The following is a 21,759-nucleotide window of genomic DNA, read 5'->3' on the forward strand; positions in this document are numbered from 1 at the left end:
CCTCCATCTGTACAGTATATGTCCAATCCTGCAGAAAACAGTGGATGGAAAGACACAGCAAGCTCCCTCTGTCTAGCTTGCCACATCCTGCTGAGAGACGTAAACACTCAGCGGAGGCAATAATAGCCTTTAGAGCAGTGGTGGCGAACCTATGGCAAGCGTGCCAGGAGTGGCACACCGAGACCTCCCTGTGGGCACACGGGCTGTCTCCCAGGCATAGAGTTTGCCAGACATGGCATCTTTATGCAGTCTCAGGCAGTCTGCACTATTCTAAAGTGACCCATCGTCCTATTTAGGGGGCCCTACCGTCTGTCATGTGACACTTTGGGAGAACTTAGTGGCCCGTGCGTCACATTTTGGGCACTTGATCTCGAAAAGGTTCTCCATAACTGCGTTAGGGGATGGATGCAACAGTAATGCATCCACCTCCGGCCTCTGCTAAGTGTAAACTCTGGGAGTACCCCAATTATATCACTATCCGTATGAGGACAGTAACATTACTTGGGAGAAACCCTGAACACCAGAAGCAGCTATTCCCTGGCTCACAACGATGTTCACTCCGGGGAGGAGCAGCTGAATAAGATGACAGATTCCACTGTATAAGCATACAATGGAACAAGCCCTAATCAGGGTGGCACAATGGCTCAGTGGTTAGCACTACAACCTTGCAGTGCTGAGGTACTGGGTTCAAGTTCCATCCAGGCCAACATCTGAAATTGTTTGCATGTTCTTTCCATGTTTGCGTGGGGTTCTCTGGGTCTATGGTTTCCTCCCAGACTCCCAGGTAGGTTGATTAGATTGTGAGCCCCACGGGGACAGGGACTGATTTGGCAAGCGCAGTGTAATCTGTGTGTGCTATATAAATGAAAGAATGATTATTACTATTATCCTCTGTTGTAAGGACACAGTGGTAACCCTCCCATTGTATGCTTACAACAGAGGGCTAAAAACGTAAGCGCAAATTAATGAGTATGTACACTTTTGCAGCTAATGTTGTATTGTTGCAATGCCTGAAATAAAAAAACAATGTTGCAAATTGTTTTGTTTCAAAAAATTCTCCCATTTATAGTGTATGACTTAAAGAGGACCTGTCACCCAATTTATCGGCACTGTAACGCTTAAGTAAGCAGCTCCTAGTGCTTGATCAAACGCCACAGTGTTACCGAGTGATTAGCGTTACCGGAAACCTCCGGTAACGCTATCTAACACTGTGGCGGGGTACAGTGTAATTGTCGGACAGCTCGCAAAGCTGTCCGACGTATTCATGAGGGGGCGGTGTTGGGGCGAGGCAAGGGGCGGTGACTGCCGCCTATGGAGCGAGCGGGGCGGTCCGGGGAAGAGGCAGCGCCTTGGACCACCCCCTCATGAATACATCGGACAGCTTTGCGAGCTGTCCGATGATTACATTGTACTCCGCCGCAGTGTTTGATAGCGTTACCGGAGGTTTCCTGTAACGCTATCACTGTAACACTGCGGCGTTTGTTCAAGCACTAGGAGCTGCTTACTTTAGTAAGCAGCTCCTGGTGCAGAAATTTGAGGTGACATGTCCTCTTTAAATTGAAAGTTGTCTCCCTGGTTATGACTACAAACAAATTGTGCGCAGTCTGGTCTTATAAGTCGTGTTTAACACTTCTATTTGGCTGCTCTTTAATATCATTAGCTAAAAGACAAGGAATAAGTGAATAAATGTAAGTCTAGACCACACATTTTTCTTTGGGTTTTCATTGATTCAAAAATATCTGCACAGGAACCTCAGCAAACATATGGTACACACAGAAATGTATAACAATTAGGCCTCTTGCACACTAGCGTTGCGTTTCACGTCAGGGTGCAATGCGTGAAAAACTGACGTTTTGGCTGCGTTTTTGTTCCATTTTTCCTTGGAGTAATTTGCGTTTTTTTTGCGTTTTCGGCGCATTTTTGACGCGCGATTCAATGGGAGACTCGAGCATTTTTCAAAGGGACCATGGTTTGGGATTAAAATGTGTTATTTAATTGAAAAATAATGTCTTCTGATAATTTGCAAACATCTGCGATCTATTCTTCACTGTTCCGCGCGTATATTATCTCCCGACAATTTAGCAGATGTGAAGAACAGTGAAGAATAGAATAAAAAGAGTGAACACAGTGAACACAGGATCATTTAAGATAAAAACACAGTGCAGAACACAGTGCAGAATAGATTACAGATGTTCGGCACATCTGCTTACTTGTCGGGAGATACGCGCGGAACGGCGCGAACAAAATAGCATGTGAAGAACAATATATATGTGTGAAGAACACATTGCAGATGTATTTAAACATCTGCAATGTGTTCTTCACACACATATATATTGTTCTTCACATGCTATTTTGTTCGCGCCGTTCCGCGCGTATCTCCCGACAAGTAAGCAGATGTGCCGAACATCTGTAATCTATTCTGCACTGTGTTCTGCACTGTGTTTTTATCTTAAATGATCCTGTGTTCACTGTGTTCACTGTGTTCACTCTTTTTATTCTATTCTTCACTGTGTTTTTTTAATTAAATGATCGTTCGCGAGCAGGGGGAATACTGTTATTCTGGTCACCTAGCAACCCTTACGTTTAAAACGCATTGCACTCGCATTGCACTTGCAATGATTGCGAGTGCAATGCGTTCTTGATGCATCTCCATAGACTTGAATGGGGCGTGAAAATTGCGCGTGACTCGCAAAAATAGAGCATGCTGCGATTTTGACGCGCGTGCAAACGAACGCAAGCACGCGCGTCAAAAACAACGCTAATGGAGAAAGACCCATTGAATACAATGGGACAGAGTGCAATGCGAGTTCTGAGCGTCAAATGCACGCGCAGAACTCGCGCGTGAAAAACGCCAGTGGAGAAGGGGCCTTAGGGTTTGATGAAGATTTCAACTATTTGCATAATTTTATGGAACGTTTATGGCAAGGGGTCAAAAGTTTTGACTTTTATTGTTAATATTACCAAAATTACTTAGCAGAACTGCTTAGAGATTTAATTTGAAATTTGATGGCTAATTGATAAAATAAAGGAAACAGCTCACCTTTTTTTAGGCTTGGGAACCTGAATAATTTTACTAGCCCAAAATCATCTCCAGTCACCAACGCAGTGCTATTAAAATTGGCATCCACTGAGTTGATATCAGTAAGGTCTGTATATTTTGGCCATATTCCATTGACTTCTGGTCCAACCACACACGTCCAAGAAAACCAATGTATACCTTTTATTTCATCTTTACTTGTGAGGTGTTTTCCAGCTGTAACACACAAATAATGGATTAAAATCTACTCTTGGGTATTCTGTTTAGCACTAGTTTTGCCATATGCCTTTTGAACCATATAGTTTTGAGAAATGCTAAAGCTGAAACACAAAATAGACCCATGTCAGCCATCATAGTTGACTGTCAGACTCCGGAGAGTGTATCTGGGCCTTCAGATTTTACCCCAGTACCAGATATCAGGGCCAGAACGATGGGGCAGTTGTCTTTTACCATAGCTGATGCTATAGTTCTCAAGGTAAATGAGCTGCTACTGTGTTTGCTTGAATAAGCCAAGTGTGCATGTGCATGGTAGGTCAGGAGGAATAGCTGGAACTTCCATGAGGTAAGTTATGATTTTATGTCACAAAGCTGCTCCAAAAAATCCATCCCATATTATACAGTCTCCCTAACTCTGGTTCTGTCATATGTATAATACATACCCCTGGGAATACCAGGATTACTCACATGGCATCTTGTAGAATAATCTTTCTCCAGCTCCATCATTAGTTTGTAGGTACTTGCTGTCCACAGACCAATCTAGGTGGGTTATAAAACTGGAAGACTTATTGCATTCCCCAATTTTTTTGTATCTCTGTGCAACTGCGTACACATCCACTAGACCATCATTAGAACCCACAGCGAGATAGGAACCATCTGGTGAAAACTTCATTTCATGAATTACTTCTTTCCTGTCCTTAATGTGAACAACTTCTGTCATATCCCTACAACAAAACAGATTAAATTGCACTGTATCGGCAAAGATTGTGGCTTCCACTTATCCATGCTGATGGGACCTGATCAAAGATAACACATATCCACAGAAGAATTATACTGCAGGGTACACACAAATGAATAGGTCCATGATTAATTTTGGGCAATTTCAAACAGCAGTTTCCCTGGCATTGTGATTTTCATGGCTTCTCCACCCAACTTTTCAGATTTGTCATTGGTAAAAAAAAACTTTTTTTTTTTTTTGGAAAAGAGGCTCTCAATTGAAAAGTCACATTATTGAAAATGACAAACATGTGTAACGTGTAGCAACATTCAGAGAAAGGTATCAATACACAATATTTACCTGACTCTGAGTACAGTAAATGATCCATCCTTCATTCCAAGGGCGAGCTGAGATCCATCCGGACTAAAGGCCACGCTCCGCACAGCTTCTTCCATATTACACCGAGCTATCAAAGCATGATCTGCAAGACTCCACAGCCTGGTGCCACAAAAAACAAGAAGACCCATCATAAATCACTTCTGATTTATTTCAGTTCAGTTATTTTTCAGTTATCATGTGTTTTCTGGAGTTTCTGCCATGGTTCTATGTGCAAATTAATCTCATACACTGGAGTTTGGTTGTTTCATTGTAGCAAAATAGGTCATGCAATAGCACATTGGGGCACATTTACTTACCCGGTTCTGCGCGATTCCTGATCCGGAATGTCCGACGAGGATGAAGTCTGCCGTGATTCACTACAAGCATGCGCACGATTTCATTCTTGTGTCGCTTCCTCGATCAGGTCCGCCGAAGTTCACCTTCTTCTTCCCGGTGCATGTAAGTGCTTGGCTTGCGACACAATGTTAAATCTTGCGCGTGGTCCGAATCTGTCGGATCATCCGACGCCCCGCCCCCCGATTTGTGTTGTGTGAAAGCCGGCACGATTGCGACACAATCCGATCGCGTGCGACGCAATCCCCGAAAACACCAGAAAACCCAGCGGAAATGCGGCCGCGGGACCTTAGTAAATAAGCCCCAATATGTTATGAGAGCTGGACTATGCACCTATCCTATATTCTGGAGCCATGATCTCCTGCCATCTGGTCTTACATCAGTATGTGAGCACCACCTTTCTGTCCTCAATACTGTCCTTGGACAGGTGGTAACACAACTGGCTGCAGGAGGATCGTCTGTAGGTAGCAAAGCCCCAATTACAGAAAGTTGTTGCTATAATATTTTAATAAAATCCTAACATTTTAGCCCTTACCCGCACATCAAAAACATGTCCCATATCCAAATTAATTTGTAATGGACTACCGGTAATTTAATATATAATTTGTTTAAGAAAATAACATTTTCCACATACCTTACGGATCGATCATCACTGCCAGTAACAGCTAAAGGTTTCTTCGGATGCATGGCAAGAGCCCAGAGCTCCCCCTCACAATGTCCCTGCATTATCAACATGGGCTTATCCCGTTCCCGCACCATCACTTCAAAGATTTCACTATCCTGCGTTCCGGCTAGAATTCTGTCTCCTTTCCAGCACACACTCCTGATGGAGAGGCCTGCGGAGGTAGAAAAAGGGGGAAAAAAGCTTCATTATCTTTATTTCATTGTGGTGCAATCATTTATCTCTGCCATACAATCATTTCTAACAATGTCCAGGCTTAATGAATTCTTACGCTAATGACTTAATCAATACAGATATAGTCCTCCTGTGCTCCTTCGGGCATAGATATAAATGCATTATACTGCGTCATTGAAGATTTCTGTCTTTACTATATATCTTTGACTTCTCACTAATGCCATATCTACACGCAATACACGGGATGATCAGGCACTGACCCCCTCATCAGCCAAGAAGAAGCAATATACTAGAGATTGTCCGTCACAGGTAGGAACCACCCTGGGGCGGTGTGCCAGTGAGAGGTAAGTATAACTGCTTTATTGTTTTTAGACAGCCTGGAGCCAGTGGTAGAAAAATTTATGAAACCACGCGTCCATCCATGCACCTTTCTGCTTCAGCCAAAGATTGCTGATCGGCGGGGATCAGATATCTACCCGGGGGGGGGGGGGTCGTCAGACCCTCATTGATCTGATATTGATGAGTCATCAATAGGTCATCAATTGAGATGAGTAAATTGTTGATTCGTAGAGTTGGTACCAATCTGCAATTATTCAGGCACCAAAGCAAACCTGAATATTTTCTATTTCACTTCGGATGAACCTTTTAAAATGAAGTTCTTCTGCTGTCAATCATCCATGGGCTTATGGAGAAGGTATGGGGAAGGAAAATTAACAACAAATTGTAAAAATATTAAAAAATCAAGATCGATTTTTATTAGAAAGGACTAAAATGGGGGGGGGTTATATACCAACTTCCAGGACGATTGGAGTTACATCGGTTTGGACCCGTACTGTATCCTTTGATAAAAATCCGTGAAGCTTCCACAAAGCGAATCTTGGATAATTCACTCATGTCTAATCATCAATGACTCAGAAATACCCTTTCCCTTGCTATGGAACATAAAAGACATTGGAGGGTGTTTTACATACCATGTCTGTCAGTTTGAAAAAAGGCATGTAAAAAATGCCAATTCCCAACATTTTTGACGGTTTTCTGCCCGCACACAACTTTGGTTGTAACGTGGAGTGGGAATTGGACGACTGTGGAAGCCTCAGACCACCCTATCTATTACAGATCTTCTCCAGAAGATCTATACCCCAATACCCCATCTGTCCCAGCCAGATTGCAAAAGGACATAAAAATAAAAAAATATCCTATACTTATCCTTGGATATCTGCTGCTCATTGAGGATAGAGATGAACAAACCCAAACTTCCCTTTTCAGGGTTTGGGTGCACCCCCAGCCAAACAGCCAATCTAGCAAACTTATGCCCCTAGATACTAGTCATGGCTGTGATTGGCCAAGGAGACACCCCTGGCTATGGCTGGTTGATAGGTGCTATAATATGCCGTATTGGCTGTTCGGCAGCCAATCCGGCAAAATGTCCGGGTTGTGCAGGGCGCACCTAAAACTGATAGGATGTCCGGGTCATCTCTAATTGAGGACATTCAGCTGGTACCTGGAGACTTGCTTTTCAAGCAATGTTTATGGGTAAAAACCTAAAATTTGATTTTTTTTTAAATGGAGAAAAAGAGTAAAACCAGAAACTCCTTAAAAAGTCGGAGAGACTCATCTGCACACAGCTGCTTAGGATCAAGCTGTGATACCAGGCCCGACACATAGACAAGACTGATGCAGTAAATAGCACAACGTTCCTTTACTATGGTCCTTCTGGATATTCTAATTTTCTCTCTATAGTTAGTCGGTCAATTGGATTTTTTTCCGAAATAAAATTGTAAAAATAAAAAATTGTGGACTGATGTTACTGAATATAAACTTTGGAAATCTCAATGGAATAAAACGTCCATTGTATCGATGAAGAAAGAAACATAAAACCCAATGATTGTAAGTAAATTACTGCATAGTCAATAGACTGAGAATACATGGAACGCTGCAATAGCTCATTGCGATGTTATTTATCATATTGATACGCTGCTCCCTATTTTATTTTAAAGCTAATGACAAGACCTTCACTTTTTTTTTTTTACTATAAGGTTTTGTATTTGTTGTTGTATTAGCCATGTATTAGATATGCTTTAGTATAGGGAGGGTCACATAACCCATAGAATTGAAAGAATATTGCATTTTCTCGAACCGTTTAGGCACATTCGGAGGGAATCCATTGGTTGCAATGAATAATAGAAACTATGTGAACGTAGCATGAAAGAATCTGTCAAAAGTCATAATAGAGAACATTAACCAAAATGTAACGCACATGTCAGAGCTATGGATTTTTCCTAAAGCACGCTCGCCCAGGTCGTTCTCAGCGCTGTATATTAACAAAGGAGCACATTTAGACAAACACTAGAGAGATACATCATTTTTAGTGGGTTATTTTTTAACCAGCCACCTGCTCCATCACTTAGCAGATGGTAACAAGAATGGTAATTGCAGGACTGGGCTTGTACATTCTAAACTGAAAGGAGAGAGTTGTTGTTCATTATCATGTATCTTTTTACGGAAAGAGTGTTAGAGCTACAAAATATCAACTGGTATTAAAATATGACATACAGGAAAGTAAAACCTTGAGCCCCCATAATGGAAACCTCAGCTCTAAATGCAACAACAACCGACTCACTGCCCTGCCACAACCTGTCAAGAGCTTTTACACCCTTAAGCTACCAGCACCCTCAGGTAGGGTGTGAAATATCCTATCTAGTATTCTATCTTTTATGATAACACTTGCAAGTTTACCATTTAATGATAAAGCATCTCTAGTCAAATGCAAGTCATATGCAAATGTACTGAAAAGAGTCGCTTTTCTTTGGATTCTGGTGTCATTGTAAAGATGAGAACCCCATCTTTCAAAATGCATCATGATTGCCTGTATCTCCAGTTCTCTAACTCATAGAACCATATTCATGGTGCATTTTGAAAGATGACATTCTCTTTAAAACCCAAAAATGGTTACAGAGTGCTTTTTTACTAAGGGACTGTGGAACGCACTTTCGGCGGATTTTAGAAATTTTTTAGGATTTGCGCCGCTGTGACAGCTATTTAAACGGGGATTGTGTCACACGTGATTGGATTTTTTTTGTGTGACAGAAATCGGGGGAAGATCCGACGGATACAGACTGAGCGCGGGATTTAACTTTAAAATTGTGTTGCATACAATGCACTTACAAACACCAGGAAGAAGAAGGTGAACTCCAGCGGACCTGATCGGGGTAGCGACACATACAGGATCTTAGTGTATCGCGGCACAATGCATTCGAGTCGGACATTCCGGATCAGGGAAAGCGCCCTGGACTGGTAAGTAAATATGCCCCATTGTCTGGGATTTATACATCATTTGCCAGCACTTGATATTAACCCTACCCCATAGGTCTCTCTGGACAAAGTAAGAGGCTTCATTCAGCCTTACAAATTGCACTTTAAACTGCAACAGGAATGAGCGCAGGCTATAGATAATGTCACTCCATGTCCACTTGGCATGGAGGTGGCATAAGGGGGCACAAGCCTTGAAAAATCCCCGTTCCATTATATAGCCAACGTGAGGGGGTTGGTAGTTTAGTTTTGTAAAAGCCAGTGATAGATTGCTCATGACTCAAACGCAGTTGAACAAACGCAGGAGGATTTGGGTCGGTCAGTGAGTCAGTCTTGGGAACCTGCATATCCACATTTTCCCAAAAGGGAACCCCTTCAGTTGTCAGTTTTTGCATATCCAAAGGGATATGACCTAGATGTCTTTGGCTGAGATACTCTTAGACACAAGATATCATGTGAACGTAGCTGCTACTATTAGCATATGATATGATAAGAAGAGTGCTATATGTTTAGTAAGAGAACACTCTAGAGATAAAGGTTCTGTAGAATTGTGGATACTGGATAAATGTCACCTACCCTTATAACCTTGATCACTTTCACGGAGATCAATTTTAGTGATTGGTTTGAAGTCGTTGTCCCATAGGCGGATACATCCATCTCTTCCACCCGTTGAGAAGCCTTCTTCACATGCGTACATACTAAATATCCCAGCCTTCCATGTGAAGAGAGGATAAACATATATATATTTCACAGTATCAAACCATATACATTTCATGTATTGGGCCTAACAACATAGTAAGACTTACACTGTGAGCCCCCTGAATGGTTCGGACCAGCGTCAGACCTTTCCATACATAGATGTCTCCGTTCAATGCACCTGAGTAAGTAACGTCATCTCTTGCACACGACAAGCACAGGATGGTCTGTAAATCTCCAGTTTTCCCAAAAATCCCTCTTTTTGCTGTGAGGGCATTTCCACACAAAGTCCAGAACTAGAATAAAAATAAATCTGATTATAGTAATCACAAAAAATAAACTACAAAATAGTGTATACTACAATAGTTACTACAAATAGTGTTCTATAACCATATAATAATTATGATATTATGAGGTTTCATTGTATTAGTTTCATGCGGTCTCTATCCAGTTTTCAATTACACCTACTCTATGGAACAAAATATCATGGTAATGTAGACCCACCACCCAGCATGAAGAGCAGAAGGAGCCTAGCAGATTGTACACAGTGTCCTATCTGCAGGCAGTACGTTATAGAGCAGGTGGAGGTAAGTAGATTGTACATATTCACCTATCTGTAGGCAGCACGCTATAGAGCAGGGGGAGCAGAGTAGATTGTACACATTCTCCTATCTGCATGCAGCACGTTATAGAGCAGGTGGAGTTAAGTAGATTGTATATATTCACCTATCTGTAGGCAGCACGTTATAGAGCAGGGGGAGTAGAGTAGATTGTACACATTCTCCTATCTGCATGCAGCACGTTATAGAGCAGGTGGAGCTAAGTAGATTGTACATATTCACCTATCTGCATACAGCATGTTATAGAGCAGGGGGAGCTGAACAGATTGTACATAGTGTCCTATAGGCAGGCAGCATGTTATAGAGCAGGAGGAGCTGAGCAGATTATAAATAGTGTCCTATCTGCAGGCAGTGTGTTATAGACCAGGACTTGTCATTTAGTCCCTTACTGTAAAAGTTATATACATTTGTTTCTACTCTACATCATGCAAGTTATTCATTTCAGACATTAGAGTGTTCATCTATACAGTATAATATTTCTGGTGTAATGTTTTTAGAATCAAAATCCAGAAATATAATGTCTCATGTGATACAGTATCAGGAAGATAGTCTGATAACTCACCTTGATATGTTTGACACCACAACTGACCAATCTGTTTTGCTGATATGGATCCCATGAGATATCAAAGATCTGTAAGGAAATAAAATATTTTTTCGGAGTAAATATCAAATTTCTGCAGTTACAAAGATGTATTATTCCTTCTTCTACCTTATACTCTATGGAAAGTATTCATTCAGAGCTACCTATTTAGGTAATTTGGCTGTAAATCGTCCCAATTATCAGTTGTAATATATAGTTCTATTATATTATATAGTTACAGATGAATGGAAGAGATGTAATGGGAGCAATCCTAAGATAACGCTTCAATATTTTCCTCCAACACAATCAAAATAAACTCCGGGAAAGCTTTCAGACCAAGTTAAATGGAGGAAGCTAAAAAAGTGATCTGTGACTTAAGAATATGTATCGTGTGAATTCTGATAATATTTTCAGATGGATCCCTATGGATAATGAGCATCACTGTTAATGAGGCTTTCTAGGGAAAATTAAAGGTGCTGTACAAACCACAGCCCCGCGATCAAAAGAACATGACACCCAGCAATCCAGAGAACGGGGCCCTGCTCTTACTAATGGGTGAAGCAGCAATACAAGCAGCTCAATTCAATTGTATATATCTGTGTCTGAACATGTCTATAACTTTAAGGGAATTAGTCAGCAGAAGTTGACCTAATAAACCACTACCAGTAAGTTGTAAAGGAAGTTCAGGACTTCCAGATCATGTATCTTTCACAACCCAGTGTGTTGGCACCATCCAGAAAATCAACGTTGAAGTGAAATGTAAACTGGTATAAAATCACAAAAGTGGCACCAACAGCATTTAAATTAAATCAACCAGCTCAAAAAACAAAAAAAGCCTTCAAATACTCACCTCCGCTTCTCCTGATAGACCAAGTTCCATGAGAAAGGGACTGAAATCATAAAATTCTTTTCTAGCTGATCCCGGCGTGTCAAGACTAGTGAAGGACCGTGCCAGGAGAGGAGGTAAGTATTTGTAGGGTTTTTTTGCTTTTTGAGCTGGTTGATTTCCTTTGAGTCAAACTCTCCATGCCTCAGGACGTCTCATTTGCTATATCTGAAGCCCTTATGCCCTGGATCATAAGTAACCAGCTGTGTATGATATCAATCACATCAGAAGGAACATTCTAATGAAGATTTTTTGGATTGGACTATGGAAAAACATGTTCTCAAAGGTGTGAATCTACTTTACGACATATTGGTAGTGGTTTATTAGGTCAATTGCTGCTGGCAGGTTCCCTTTAAATAGTTAGTACAACTGCTTTTATATTGGTTTTCCAGGATAATGAAACTGTATTGATGACCTAACCATAGGACATCAGATTAGTTGGGATGCACCACTCTGGCCTCCAAATAATAACCTTTGTACCAATTTCACAAAGAATGGCTGTGTGCAAAGGTCCTAAATTTGTACTAAGTTGTACTAAACATAATAGTGTGTACCCAGTGTAATAGACCACTAAGCATCAATACAGTGACCATCCTCTGCCTTGTATGTTCAATTTAATGACAGTCTCTGCCCCAAAATGAGTAAAAGACTGCGACATGTTCGGTGACAGGGAGAAAGAATAGGTATTGGAATCCTACAAAAAAACTGAGTTTGCAGAGAGTCATGAAGTTGTAAATATTGTTCAAGTTAGTGGGGCTAACTTGTGCACTTTTGTCGGACTGTGCACCTTTTTCGGGGCTATAACAGCTTGCACAGGTATTAAAGAAGTGGCTGCGCTTCAATTGTATCGCACGTGACCCTTTTTGTGGCGCAGCTGCGCTGACTTCCATGCAACACAAATTAGGGGATGTGCCGTCAGACGGTCCGACTGATTCGGACCAAGCGCCGTATTTAACTTTTAAATTGTATCGCACGCCCTATGTTTAAGATGCACCACAAAAAAGATGGTGTAGTCAGCGGAGAAGCGACACATTCATGATTTCAGGTGCACGATCTTAGTGAATCGCAGCACAGTGCATTATAGACGGACAATGCACTAGGGACATATGGCGCATGGCGCTATAACACGAGAAAAGATAGGACACGCACGTGTGCTGCACCTTACTGCTCCCGTATGGTGCCGTGAGCCCATAGAAATGAATGTAGCCTTAATCTTTTGGTTTGTGCGCTAAATCATTATTCCCTTGCGCCACAAACTTAAAGGAAACCTACCACTTGTAGTGGCAGGTTTCCGATGGAAATACCGGGCACCAGCTCAGGGTGAGCTGGTGCCGGAGCTTATTTTAGTTAGTGTTGTATCGCGGTTTAAAACACTTTTTAAACGCTATAGCCGGCGCAGGCAGGTACGCGCTCGGCGCTTACCGTGCACGCGGCTCTCATTCACTTCCTATGTAGCCGCGTGCACGGTAAGCGCCGAGCGCGTACCTGCCTGCGCTGGCTATAGCGTTTAAAAAGTGTTTTAAACCGCGATACCGCGGTTTAAAACACTAACTAAAATAAGCTCCGGCACCAGCTCACCCTGAGCTGGTGCCCGGTATTTCCATCGGAAACCTGCCACTACAAGTGGTAGGTTTCCTTTAAATCACACTTAAAATTATAGCAAACTTTCAGCACCAACCAGCGCCAAAATTAATAAAAGCCCACCAATATCAGCAAATTTCTTAATGGGGGCACGTTCTAAGAACTTCACCTTTTGCTTTTCATTATCCCGGGAATAAGTATCTACTCCAGAGTAGTCATAACAATTCCTGACCATATGTAATGTCTACATATGTTTTGTTATTAAACATTGGAGAAGACCTTAATATACACCACCAGTCCCTCAACTCTCCATTAGAGAATAACAGGACTCTGAATCGCTGCTATATTATTTTGTCACTGCCAGGATAGTGGAGCAAAGAATCTTTTTTCTCTTCTATTATATTGCCACCACTCTTTAAAGGAAAAATTTGGGAAATTGAAGGCATTGGAAAGAGTGATCATTACTTGTGCTCTGCATCCCCTAGACAAGAACATTGAGGGATTTAAATCCTCTATATTGCAACTTCCCTTTCACGATGCTGTTTATGCTACATTGCACGTGTTTAGCAGATGCACGCACCCATCACGATCAATACTTTATTTTTAGAGAATTCTAATTGCACCACTTTCCATTTGGAGCACAGCAAGAGAAAGTTTCCTCTAAGCACTTGTATCAACAAGCAGGTAATTAGGCAGACGGATTTCTAAAGCCCCCGTTTCCTTTGAAAGGAAATCCGCAATATTTCTATTAAAATATGCAGGAACACAGACACTGGATATTCCGGTGATGATGTCTGCCTTCCTGTCTTCCTACAACTTAGGCTACATTTAGATGAACGTGTGCCCACTGTACCATAGCATGGCGGGCACACGTCGGCGCACGGGAGAGGAGGAGGGGGTGAGTGCTACAGAGATACTTTGCGCACGGCGCCGAAATATGGTGGGTACATAACGATACAGTTACGTACCCGGAAAAAAGATAGGACATGCCCTAACTTTCCCTGTATTACGGCGCCGTTTGCAAAGCATATCTATGAAGAGGGGCAGTGGTGAGAAGTGCCATTTACCGGCCAATGGGGGATCTATATACGATGTATATACAGAAGCCGTACATATGTCCCCCAACAGCCGTGTGAATGCGCTGCAAAACCAGTCTGAAAAATAGAAGCACCGGAAAAGCGTCGGTTTCACAAGTGGTGACACAATTTTGCAACCCCCCCCCCAAAAAACAAAAAAACACATAAAAAATGTCCACCAGTTTTCTGTTTGAAAGCTGATAATACATGTCAAACACACACACACACGATTTCTGTCTTGCCGGACATAGCTAGCTGTTTCGAGTTCGAAGTCAGACTGCTGGAAGCACTATAATAAATGTGGGCCTGAGTGCTATTATTGCAACCATATCTGCTGTGACCAGATCTTCCAATAAAGTGTTAACAGAGTCTAATATCTACATACAGTATAACGCTGATCAGGAATGTAAATACTTTATGCGTCAATCTGATATATAATTTGCATAATCTGTTCTCTATTCATGTCTAATTCATGTAAATTCAGAATTCAACTTTATCCTTTGAATAAAGAGTTTTACATTTAGATGTCACACTTCTAAGAGCAAGTCAATGGGGGGATTTATCATACGCTGGAGCATCGTATCCTCAACCCCCCCACACGCTGGATTTATCACAAGGCTCTGGCCACCGCTGGACAATCCGGCCCTGCCTGATTTATGGCGCAGGTTATAGTTAGTGCGCAGGCATGGGACAGGAATGCCAGTGCCACTGCGAGGTCGAGCAAGCTCCTCCACACCCACTTGGAGGTGGTGTAAGGGGGTAAATAGTTGCGTCAGGAAATGCAACTGTTTCAGGGCTTGTTCGCCAATTTCCTGTTGTACAACCTCTGATAAATCCCCAAATGAACCTATGTTGCGGTTTCTATTATACTGCAATAGACATGAGTGGAGATACATAAAATAACAAGAAAATGTGCAACTTCTTAAACTTTTTGTAAAAAATGTTTAACATATTTTCAACTCTAAGGGGGTCTGTTTGTTTTTGTCTGTTTTATCGGCTTCTTTGGTAATTTATCAACCTCACTTTTTACATGTGTTAAATGGTTTGTTTTTTCAGATCTCTTTTTGGAACATTTGTTACAAATATTGCACAAAAGTCACTTCTCTCCATTTTCAAAGTTTACCTTAAAGGGATTCTCCCAAGGTTTAAAAACATGGCTGCTTTTTCCCAAAAACAGTGCCACATCTGACCATGGTTTGGGCAGGTATTGCAGCTCAGCTGTACAGAAATGAATAGAGCTCAGTTGCAATACAACTGATACCCATGGCCAGGTGTGGTGCTGTTTTTTTAAAGAAAGCAGCCATGTTTTTCAACCTTAAGTATTGTTTAGCCTGGAGTTTTTTGCACCAAAAAATATTGCAAATTTTCGATGATTTGAAAAGATAAATGTCATTTGCAACATTTATAACATCTGAAATAGAAGATAAATGTGTCTTACTAAACTGTCCGCTGGACTTTAGTGCCCATTTCAAAAAGTCGCAAAAATTGCAATGTGCCCAAAAAAAAAGTCTCAAAAAAGACAGAAAAAAAGGAAGAAAAATAAAGATAAATGACCCTTAAGAGTTTAGAGAGATCACATATACACATACATATATGCTGTATTCGGAAACAAAAGGTATACAGGAAAATTGTAATACCCTGTCTGAGTGGCCAGTAGCGGTAGCCAAAACTTTTCCTTTCTGCCAATCCCAAATGCAAACTGTGTTTTTGGCATCTAGGCCTACAGAGGCGAGGCGCTGTGGAAAGAGAGGCAATAAGATATCAGTGTTTTAACCCACACACAACTAACAATTCAATTCATTCTTACTTAAAGTACCTAAACATTTGAAGCATTTTTTATTTCAGCAATAAAAAGAGCAATAGATAATAGTAAAATATGTAATATATTTCATTAAGTATTTTCTGCTCCCTCTTTCTCCTGCAGTGAGCAGTGTATCTAAAGCCCTGTAAATGATCAGGTTCCTTTATGTTTTGTAATGTAATTACCAGCATGGCTGTGAGCTAAAACTTATAATGTTTATTAGGTATGCCTTAAAACAGATAAACTTCCTTTATGTTTCGTCTGTCAGTGGATAAAAGAGCGAAAAATTATTTACACAAACTGCTAAGGAAGAAGGAAAGGATCTTGTTACTTTAAAGCAGATTTACTGGGGGTAGACTGTCATCGCTACCATACTCGTTACCGTAGGGGGTCTTGGGCACAACTTTTATTATTTTTTTCAAGGTTCTTGAATTGAAGTTTTAATAATATGTAAATAAGCCAGAGAGGCTCTGGGCGACATCACCCGAGTGCCTGCTGGCTCCGGCCGCTCATCTATTATTCACGCCTCATAATCAATATTCACTGCTTGTTCCTCCTGTAGCGCTGCAGACAGCCGGTGACGTCACGTCTGCAGCGCTATAGGGAAGAACAAGCATTGAATATTTATTAGGGGGGCGTGAATAATAGGTGAGCGGACGGAGCAAGCAGGCACTCGGGTGACGTCGCCCAGAGCCTTTCTGGCTAATTTACATATTTTTACAAAGTGAATTTCTCCTCAAAAATAATAATAATAATTCCTTTATTTACATAGCGCACACAGATTACACAGCCCTGCACAGAGCTTGCTAAATTGGTCCCTGTCCATATGGGGCTCACAATCTAATCAACCTATCAGTATGTTTTGGAGTGTGGGAGGAAACCAGAGGAAACCCACACAAACACAGAGAGAACATACAAAATCTTTGCAGATGTTGACCTGGGTGGGACTTGACCCCAGGACTCCAGTGCAGCAAGGCACCCACTCAGCCACCCTACAAAAAAGAAGCTTGAAAAGAATAATAAAAGAGGCCTAAGACCCCCTAAGGTAACGAGCATGCTAGAGGTGACAGTGTACCCCCAGTAAATCTGCTGGTACATGTGCTTTAATAAAGTGTAATTCAAAGTTTACTATTATCTTCTACACCATTGCAATTTTATTAAATAGCGTTCTCATACATAATCTACAATACACACAGCTCCTGATTGTTGTATTTAAACGTATACGGTATATATATATATATATAGTGTATATTAATGACATATAGGAATTATTACACCAAAAATGGGGGAGGTGAACACTAGGCACCATAACTGCCTCACATCTCATCCCTAAAGTACTGTGCACATAGAATTGAGGCAATACATAATATAAATCACTGTCTATGACAATACATTGAGATGACTATATGATCACGTCCTTCCTAGCCACAATAACAGTCCGTAAGCAAATGTAAAAATATGTAAGTCAATTCAATACAAACCTGTCCTTCTGAATCAAATGCCAAGCCCGCTACTCCATGCGTGTGCACATCTTTGAGGATGGAGACTGTCTGTACAGAGTATGAATCCCATATACATATATAAGGGTCTTTTCCAACCTGTCCTGTGGCAACAAGGGTTCTGTCTGGATGTAAAGCAAGGCTGCAGGCAAGAAGAGAACAGAGAAAGATTTGGATACAAATTTCTAATCCAAGAGTCATGTATAATGATTGTATCAGAAATATGATTTGTACAAGTGATTATTTTTTTATTAAAGAAGTTTGATCATTTATTGACTTTGTGTGTACTAGTAATTTCCTATATACATTTATGGTCTTTTCTTATCTATCCACAAACATCTTAAAGGGAACCTGTCACCACACAATCACATATACAGCTAATGTCAGGTTCCTATAGAACCCTATTAACTAACTCACACCCTTTCTTAGCTAAAAACTGTTTTCCATACATCCACATAAATAAACTTTATATTATATAGCCTGGCATCAGTGAAAATTCGCCCAGCTCCACCAGCCACACCTATCTACTCCTCCCCATGTCCCATGCCTCTTCTCAGCAGGTCTTGTGACCAGAGTGACATCATTACAGGTCCTATAGCATACTAGTGAACAAACAAACGTAGTGTTCAGCTCCTACCACGTGAAAACGCTGAATGAGTTAGAGCACGGATCCTCGTTCCAGCAAAGAGATATCTACATTTTGTGCAAGCACGATCCAGCTCAGTCCAAAACAGGCACAGCGTTGAATAAAACTTCTTCTTTATTTAAGGCATTTTAAAAGACATGGGGATACATCATAATTTCCAACGTGTTTGAGACGCGGTATGCGTCCTATAGCATACTAACATTAGCAAACTGTAAACCATGCATATATCTGATCGCATGATATCACGGCAGCCTCCATGGACTTCTACTCCTTTCCATCCTTTATGGATTTCTACTTCTCCCTGTCCTTCATGGAGGCTTCTGTGATTTCATGTGAACAGATACATACATGGGTTAGATGTTACGGATGTAACAGGACCTTTGATGATGTCATCCTGGTCACATGACTTTAAGTAAGCTCTCCATACAGCAGAATATCATAACATGTCAATCAGATACAAGAAAGCAGGGCAATGCAAGTAAACTTTAATATGCAGGAATCACTTAGTGTGATGGACTCATATCAGGTGAGTTGCAAATAAGTCTACAAATTCATTTTTTTAAAATTGCAGCCATGAAAAGGAACCATTTAGGGATTAGGGCAATATTTTAATTGTTATGTTCACATTTGCAATAAAATCCGAGTTATGTAGAAATAAATGACAATGTCAGGGGTGTGAGTCTGTGAACCCTCTGGACCACCGCGGGAGGTGGTACTAGCCGACACCTGGGACCGGAGTCTAAGTGGCACCTGGTCTTCACCAGAGCCCGCCGCAAAGCGGGATGGACTTGCTGCCCGCAGTGGCAGCCAAGGTAGTAATGCAGGATACAGTCTGTACCCGGGGAGACAGCGGGAGAACAGCACAGGAAGGCACACTAGGACTCTCGTCAGGAATCGCAGGAGCTGGCACACGGAGGAGGAACACAGCAACGGACTGGCACACGGATCAGGAACACAGCAACGGACTGGCACACAGATCAGGAACACAGCAACGAACTGGCACACAGGTCAGGAACACAACAACGGACTGACACAAGGATCAGGAACACAGCAACAGACTGGCACACAGATCAGGAACACAGCAACGGACTGGCACACAGATCAGGAATATAGCAACGGACTGGCACACCAATCAGGATACACAGGGGGGCTTTCTCTTCAGGTGATGGCTTGAAAATCCGGCAAGGGTCATAGGAAGGGGCAGGAATTTATGTGGGAAGGTGGCAGGCTACCGGCAATTATTGGCATGCTGGCCCTATAAATCTTTGCGAGCCGGCGCACGCGCGCCCCAGGAGGCGGGGACACGCTCGTCAAACCACAGGAGCCACAGAGACTGCCGCTGGAGCCAGGAGAGGTTAGTGCAAGAGACAACGTGACAGACAACCTGCGGTTTCTCCAGAAATTAGATGCTTATTATTCGTAGATAGAAGGTGTCTGACTGTGGTCTATTTATGCAGTTCACAGCAAGGCGAAATTGGGGAATTCTCACAGCTCGGCGGATGAACGCTGAATGTGTGAATAAGGTGGGCTGGATAATCAACATTGGAATAACATTATTTCGGGAACGAACAGGACTTGTTGTTTCAAGCTACAGAAAGATCACACATTGCTGGAACATCGCTGGAAAGTACCTTTGAAAAAAATAGTTTCCACCAAGTTTTTAACTCCGTCATAAAGTACAGCAACTTTCTTTGGTATTGGCTTATATTACTTATTAAACCCCTACACACCTTATAAAGCCAATTTAAGGGTGACATTAATTGTCCTAATTTCTATGTCAGCACGGACCTACAGATCTTTCTTTGCTAACAGCAATATTTGTTCCCTTGTACAGTGCTGTGTTTGTTGTTTTGGCCTCTTACCTTAACATCTTATCTCTCTAGACGATTTCATCACAAAAAATTATTTGTACAAAAAATTCTACTGGTGGTCCTACTGGCAAAAATGGTGGTCATTTTGGTAAAAATCTAATTGGTTTTTGGGTAACCTAATCAAAAACTCCATTAAGAGAAGAAAAAAAATAGACCCCAGTAGAGTGTCGGACCGAAGTATCATGGGCCTACCAGAGGTGGTAATCTTCTGGGCCCACCACCTCAATCCCAAAAATCCTCATGTAAGATCATCAATAAAACCTAATAATCCGTATTAATTGAGAATCATCCTATAAGAAATAGTGAACTGATTGCTCCATTCACTTCACAACAGTTTTTTCTTCTGCTGGATTTCTGGGGCCCACTGGAAGATTCTGGTAATTAACTGTACTTTAGCCTCAGGCTGCAATAATCTGTAGGCCAAGGCGTGAGGTAACACCCCACAGTGACATTGCGCCAGGTCCTACAGAAATGAATCCTTTCTGGGGAGATCACAACTGAAGCTGTATTTTTAGTCCTTGTTCGCTTGACAACCCAAAATTTTTGTCACGGGTGCTCCCGCGAATCATGTCGTGGATCGCAGGTGCACCCATGCTCCGCTGTATGCCTGTCCCCGTCCCCCTCTCCCCACTTACCTCTCCTGGCTGTGCTCCGGGTGGCGGCGTGTAGGACGCATGCCTCCTTCCCTGCAGGCCGCGCGCGCTGAATTCTCAAGATTTAAAGGGCCAGCGTCTTCCTGATTGGCACTGGCTTATCCGGCTCCCCTTTTACAATCCGGCACCTCGCTTCCTTCCTGGCCGGATCTTCAGCATTCTATGGAACTTCCAAGGTTTTCACAACTCGCTTCCCACAGCGGTTCCTGTTGAAGTGATTGCCCACCAGCGTTTCCAGACACTCCTGTCTTCCAGTGTTTCCAGGCGCCTCCGTGTTCCTCCAGCGTTTCCAGACGCCTCCGTGTTCCTCCAGCGTTTCCAGACGCCTCCGTGTTCCTCCAGTGTTTCCAGACGCCTCCGTGTTCTTCCAGTGCTTCCAGACGCCTCCGTGATCCTCCAGCATTTCCAGATGCCTCCATGTCTCCTTTCTCCAGCGTTCCCATATGCTCCTGGTGTGTCCTGTCTTCCAGCGTTTCCAGACACCTCCATGTCTCCTGTTTCTAGACGCCTCTGTGTTTCCTGCTGTGCCTACCAGGGTTCCAGTCCAGCGGTGTCTCCAGTCCGTGCCAGTGTTACCAGTGTTCCTGCTGTCATCCCAGGCTTGGACTGTTTCCTGCATACCCTGTACCTTGGCTGCCACCGCGGGCCGCATACCATCTCCCGCAGTGGTCCAGAGGGTCCACTGATCCACAGACTCCTCCCTCCGGACTCTTCCCATAGAGACTTTTAGTTCCTGTTGTCTGTGTGACCGTTACAATTTTGTTAATCAAATTGTCACAAGGACAAAGAGAAATTTTGACTGGTGTTACACTTAATAAAGAAAAAGGACACATACTTCCCCCATTATGGCTCTCGTACTTACAGTTTAGGGCTTGTGCCCGACCAGAAGTTCCAGGAGGTCACAGGATCTGTTTAAGCCAATGAGAGTTCTCCTTGGACCAGGGGACAAAACAGGAAGTGACCTACCATGTCCAAGGAGGCC

The 21,759-nt window shown here is 42.3% G+C and overlaps 1 protein-coding gene across 5 annotated transcripts in view; it reads right to left on the reverse strand.

Annotated features, from left to right (window-relative positions):
- Positions 1-21,759, reverse strand: part of EML6 (EMAP like 6) — a 119,856-nt gene that overhangs the window by 84,190 nt on the left and 13,907 nt on the right. For all 5 annotated transcript variants that reach the window (XR_011854043.1, XM_072140545.1, XM_072140543.1 and 2 more), the window contains exons 2-10: positions 17,590-17,749; positions 15,945-16,043; positions 10,747-10,815; positions 9,675-9,860; positions 9,445-9,580; positions 5,338-5,539; positions 4,332-4,469; positions 3,722-3,978; positions 3,041-3,253 (exon numbers count right to left, since the gene is read on the reverse strand). Coding sequence is in view for 4 of the 5 variants with exons in the window: in XM_072140545.1 (XP_071996646.1) it covers positions 3,041-3,253; positions 3,722-3,978; positions 4,332-4,469; positions 5,338-5,539; positions 9,445-9,580; positions 9,675-9,860; positions 10,747-10,815; positions 15,945-16,043; positions 17,590-17,749 (1,460 nt within the window). In the remaining variant the exon portion in view is untranslated. The remainder of the gene's footprint in view (positions 1-3,040; positions 3,254-3,721; positions 3,979-4,331; positions 4,470-5,337; positions 5,540-9,444; positions 9,581-9,674; positions 9,861-10,746; positions 10,816-15,944; positions 16,044-17,589; positions 17,750-21,759) is intronic.

This window comes from Engystomops pustulosus, chromosome 3, assembly GCF_040894005.1.
Source record: "Engystomops pustulosus chromosome 3, aEngPut4.maternal, whole genome shotgun sequence".
Lineage (NCBI taxonomy): Eukaryota > Metazoa > Chordata > Amphibia > Anura > Leptodactylidae > Engystomops > Engystomops pustulosus.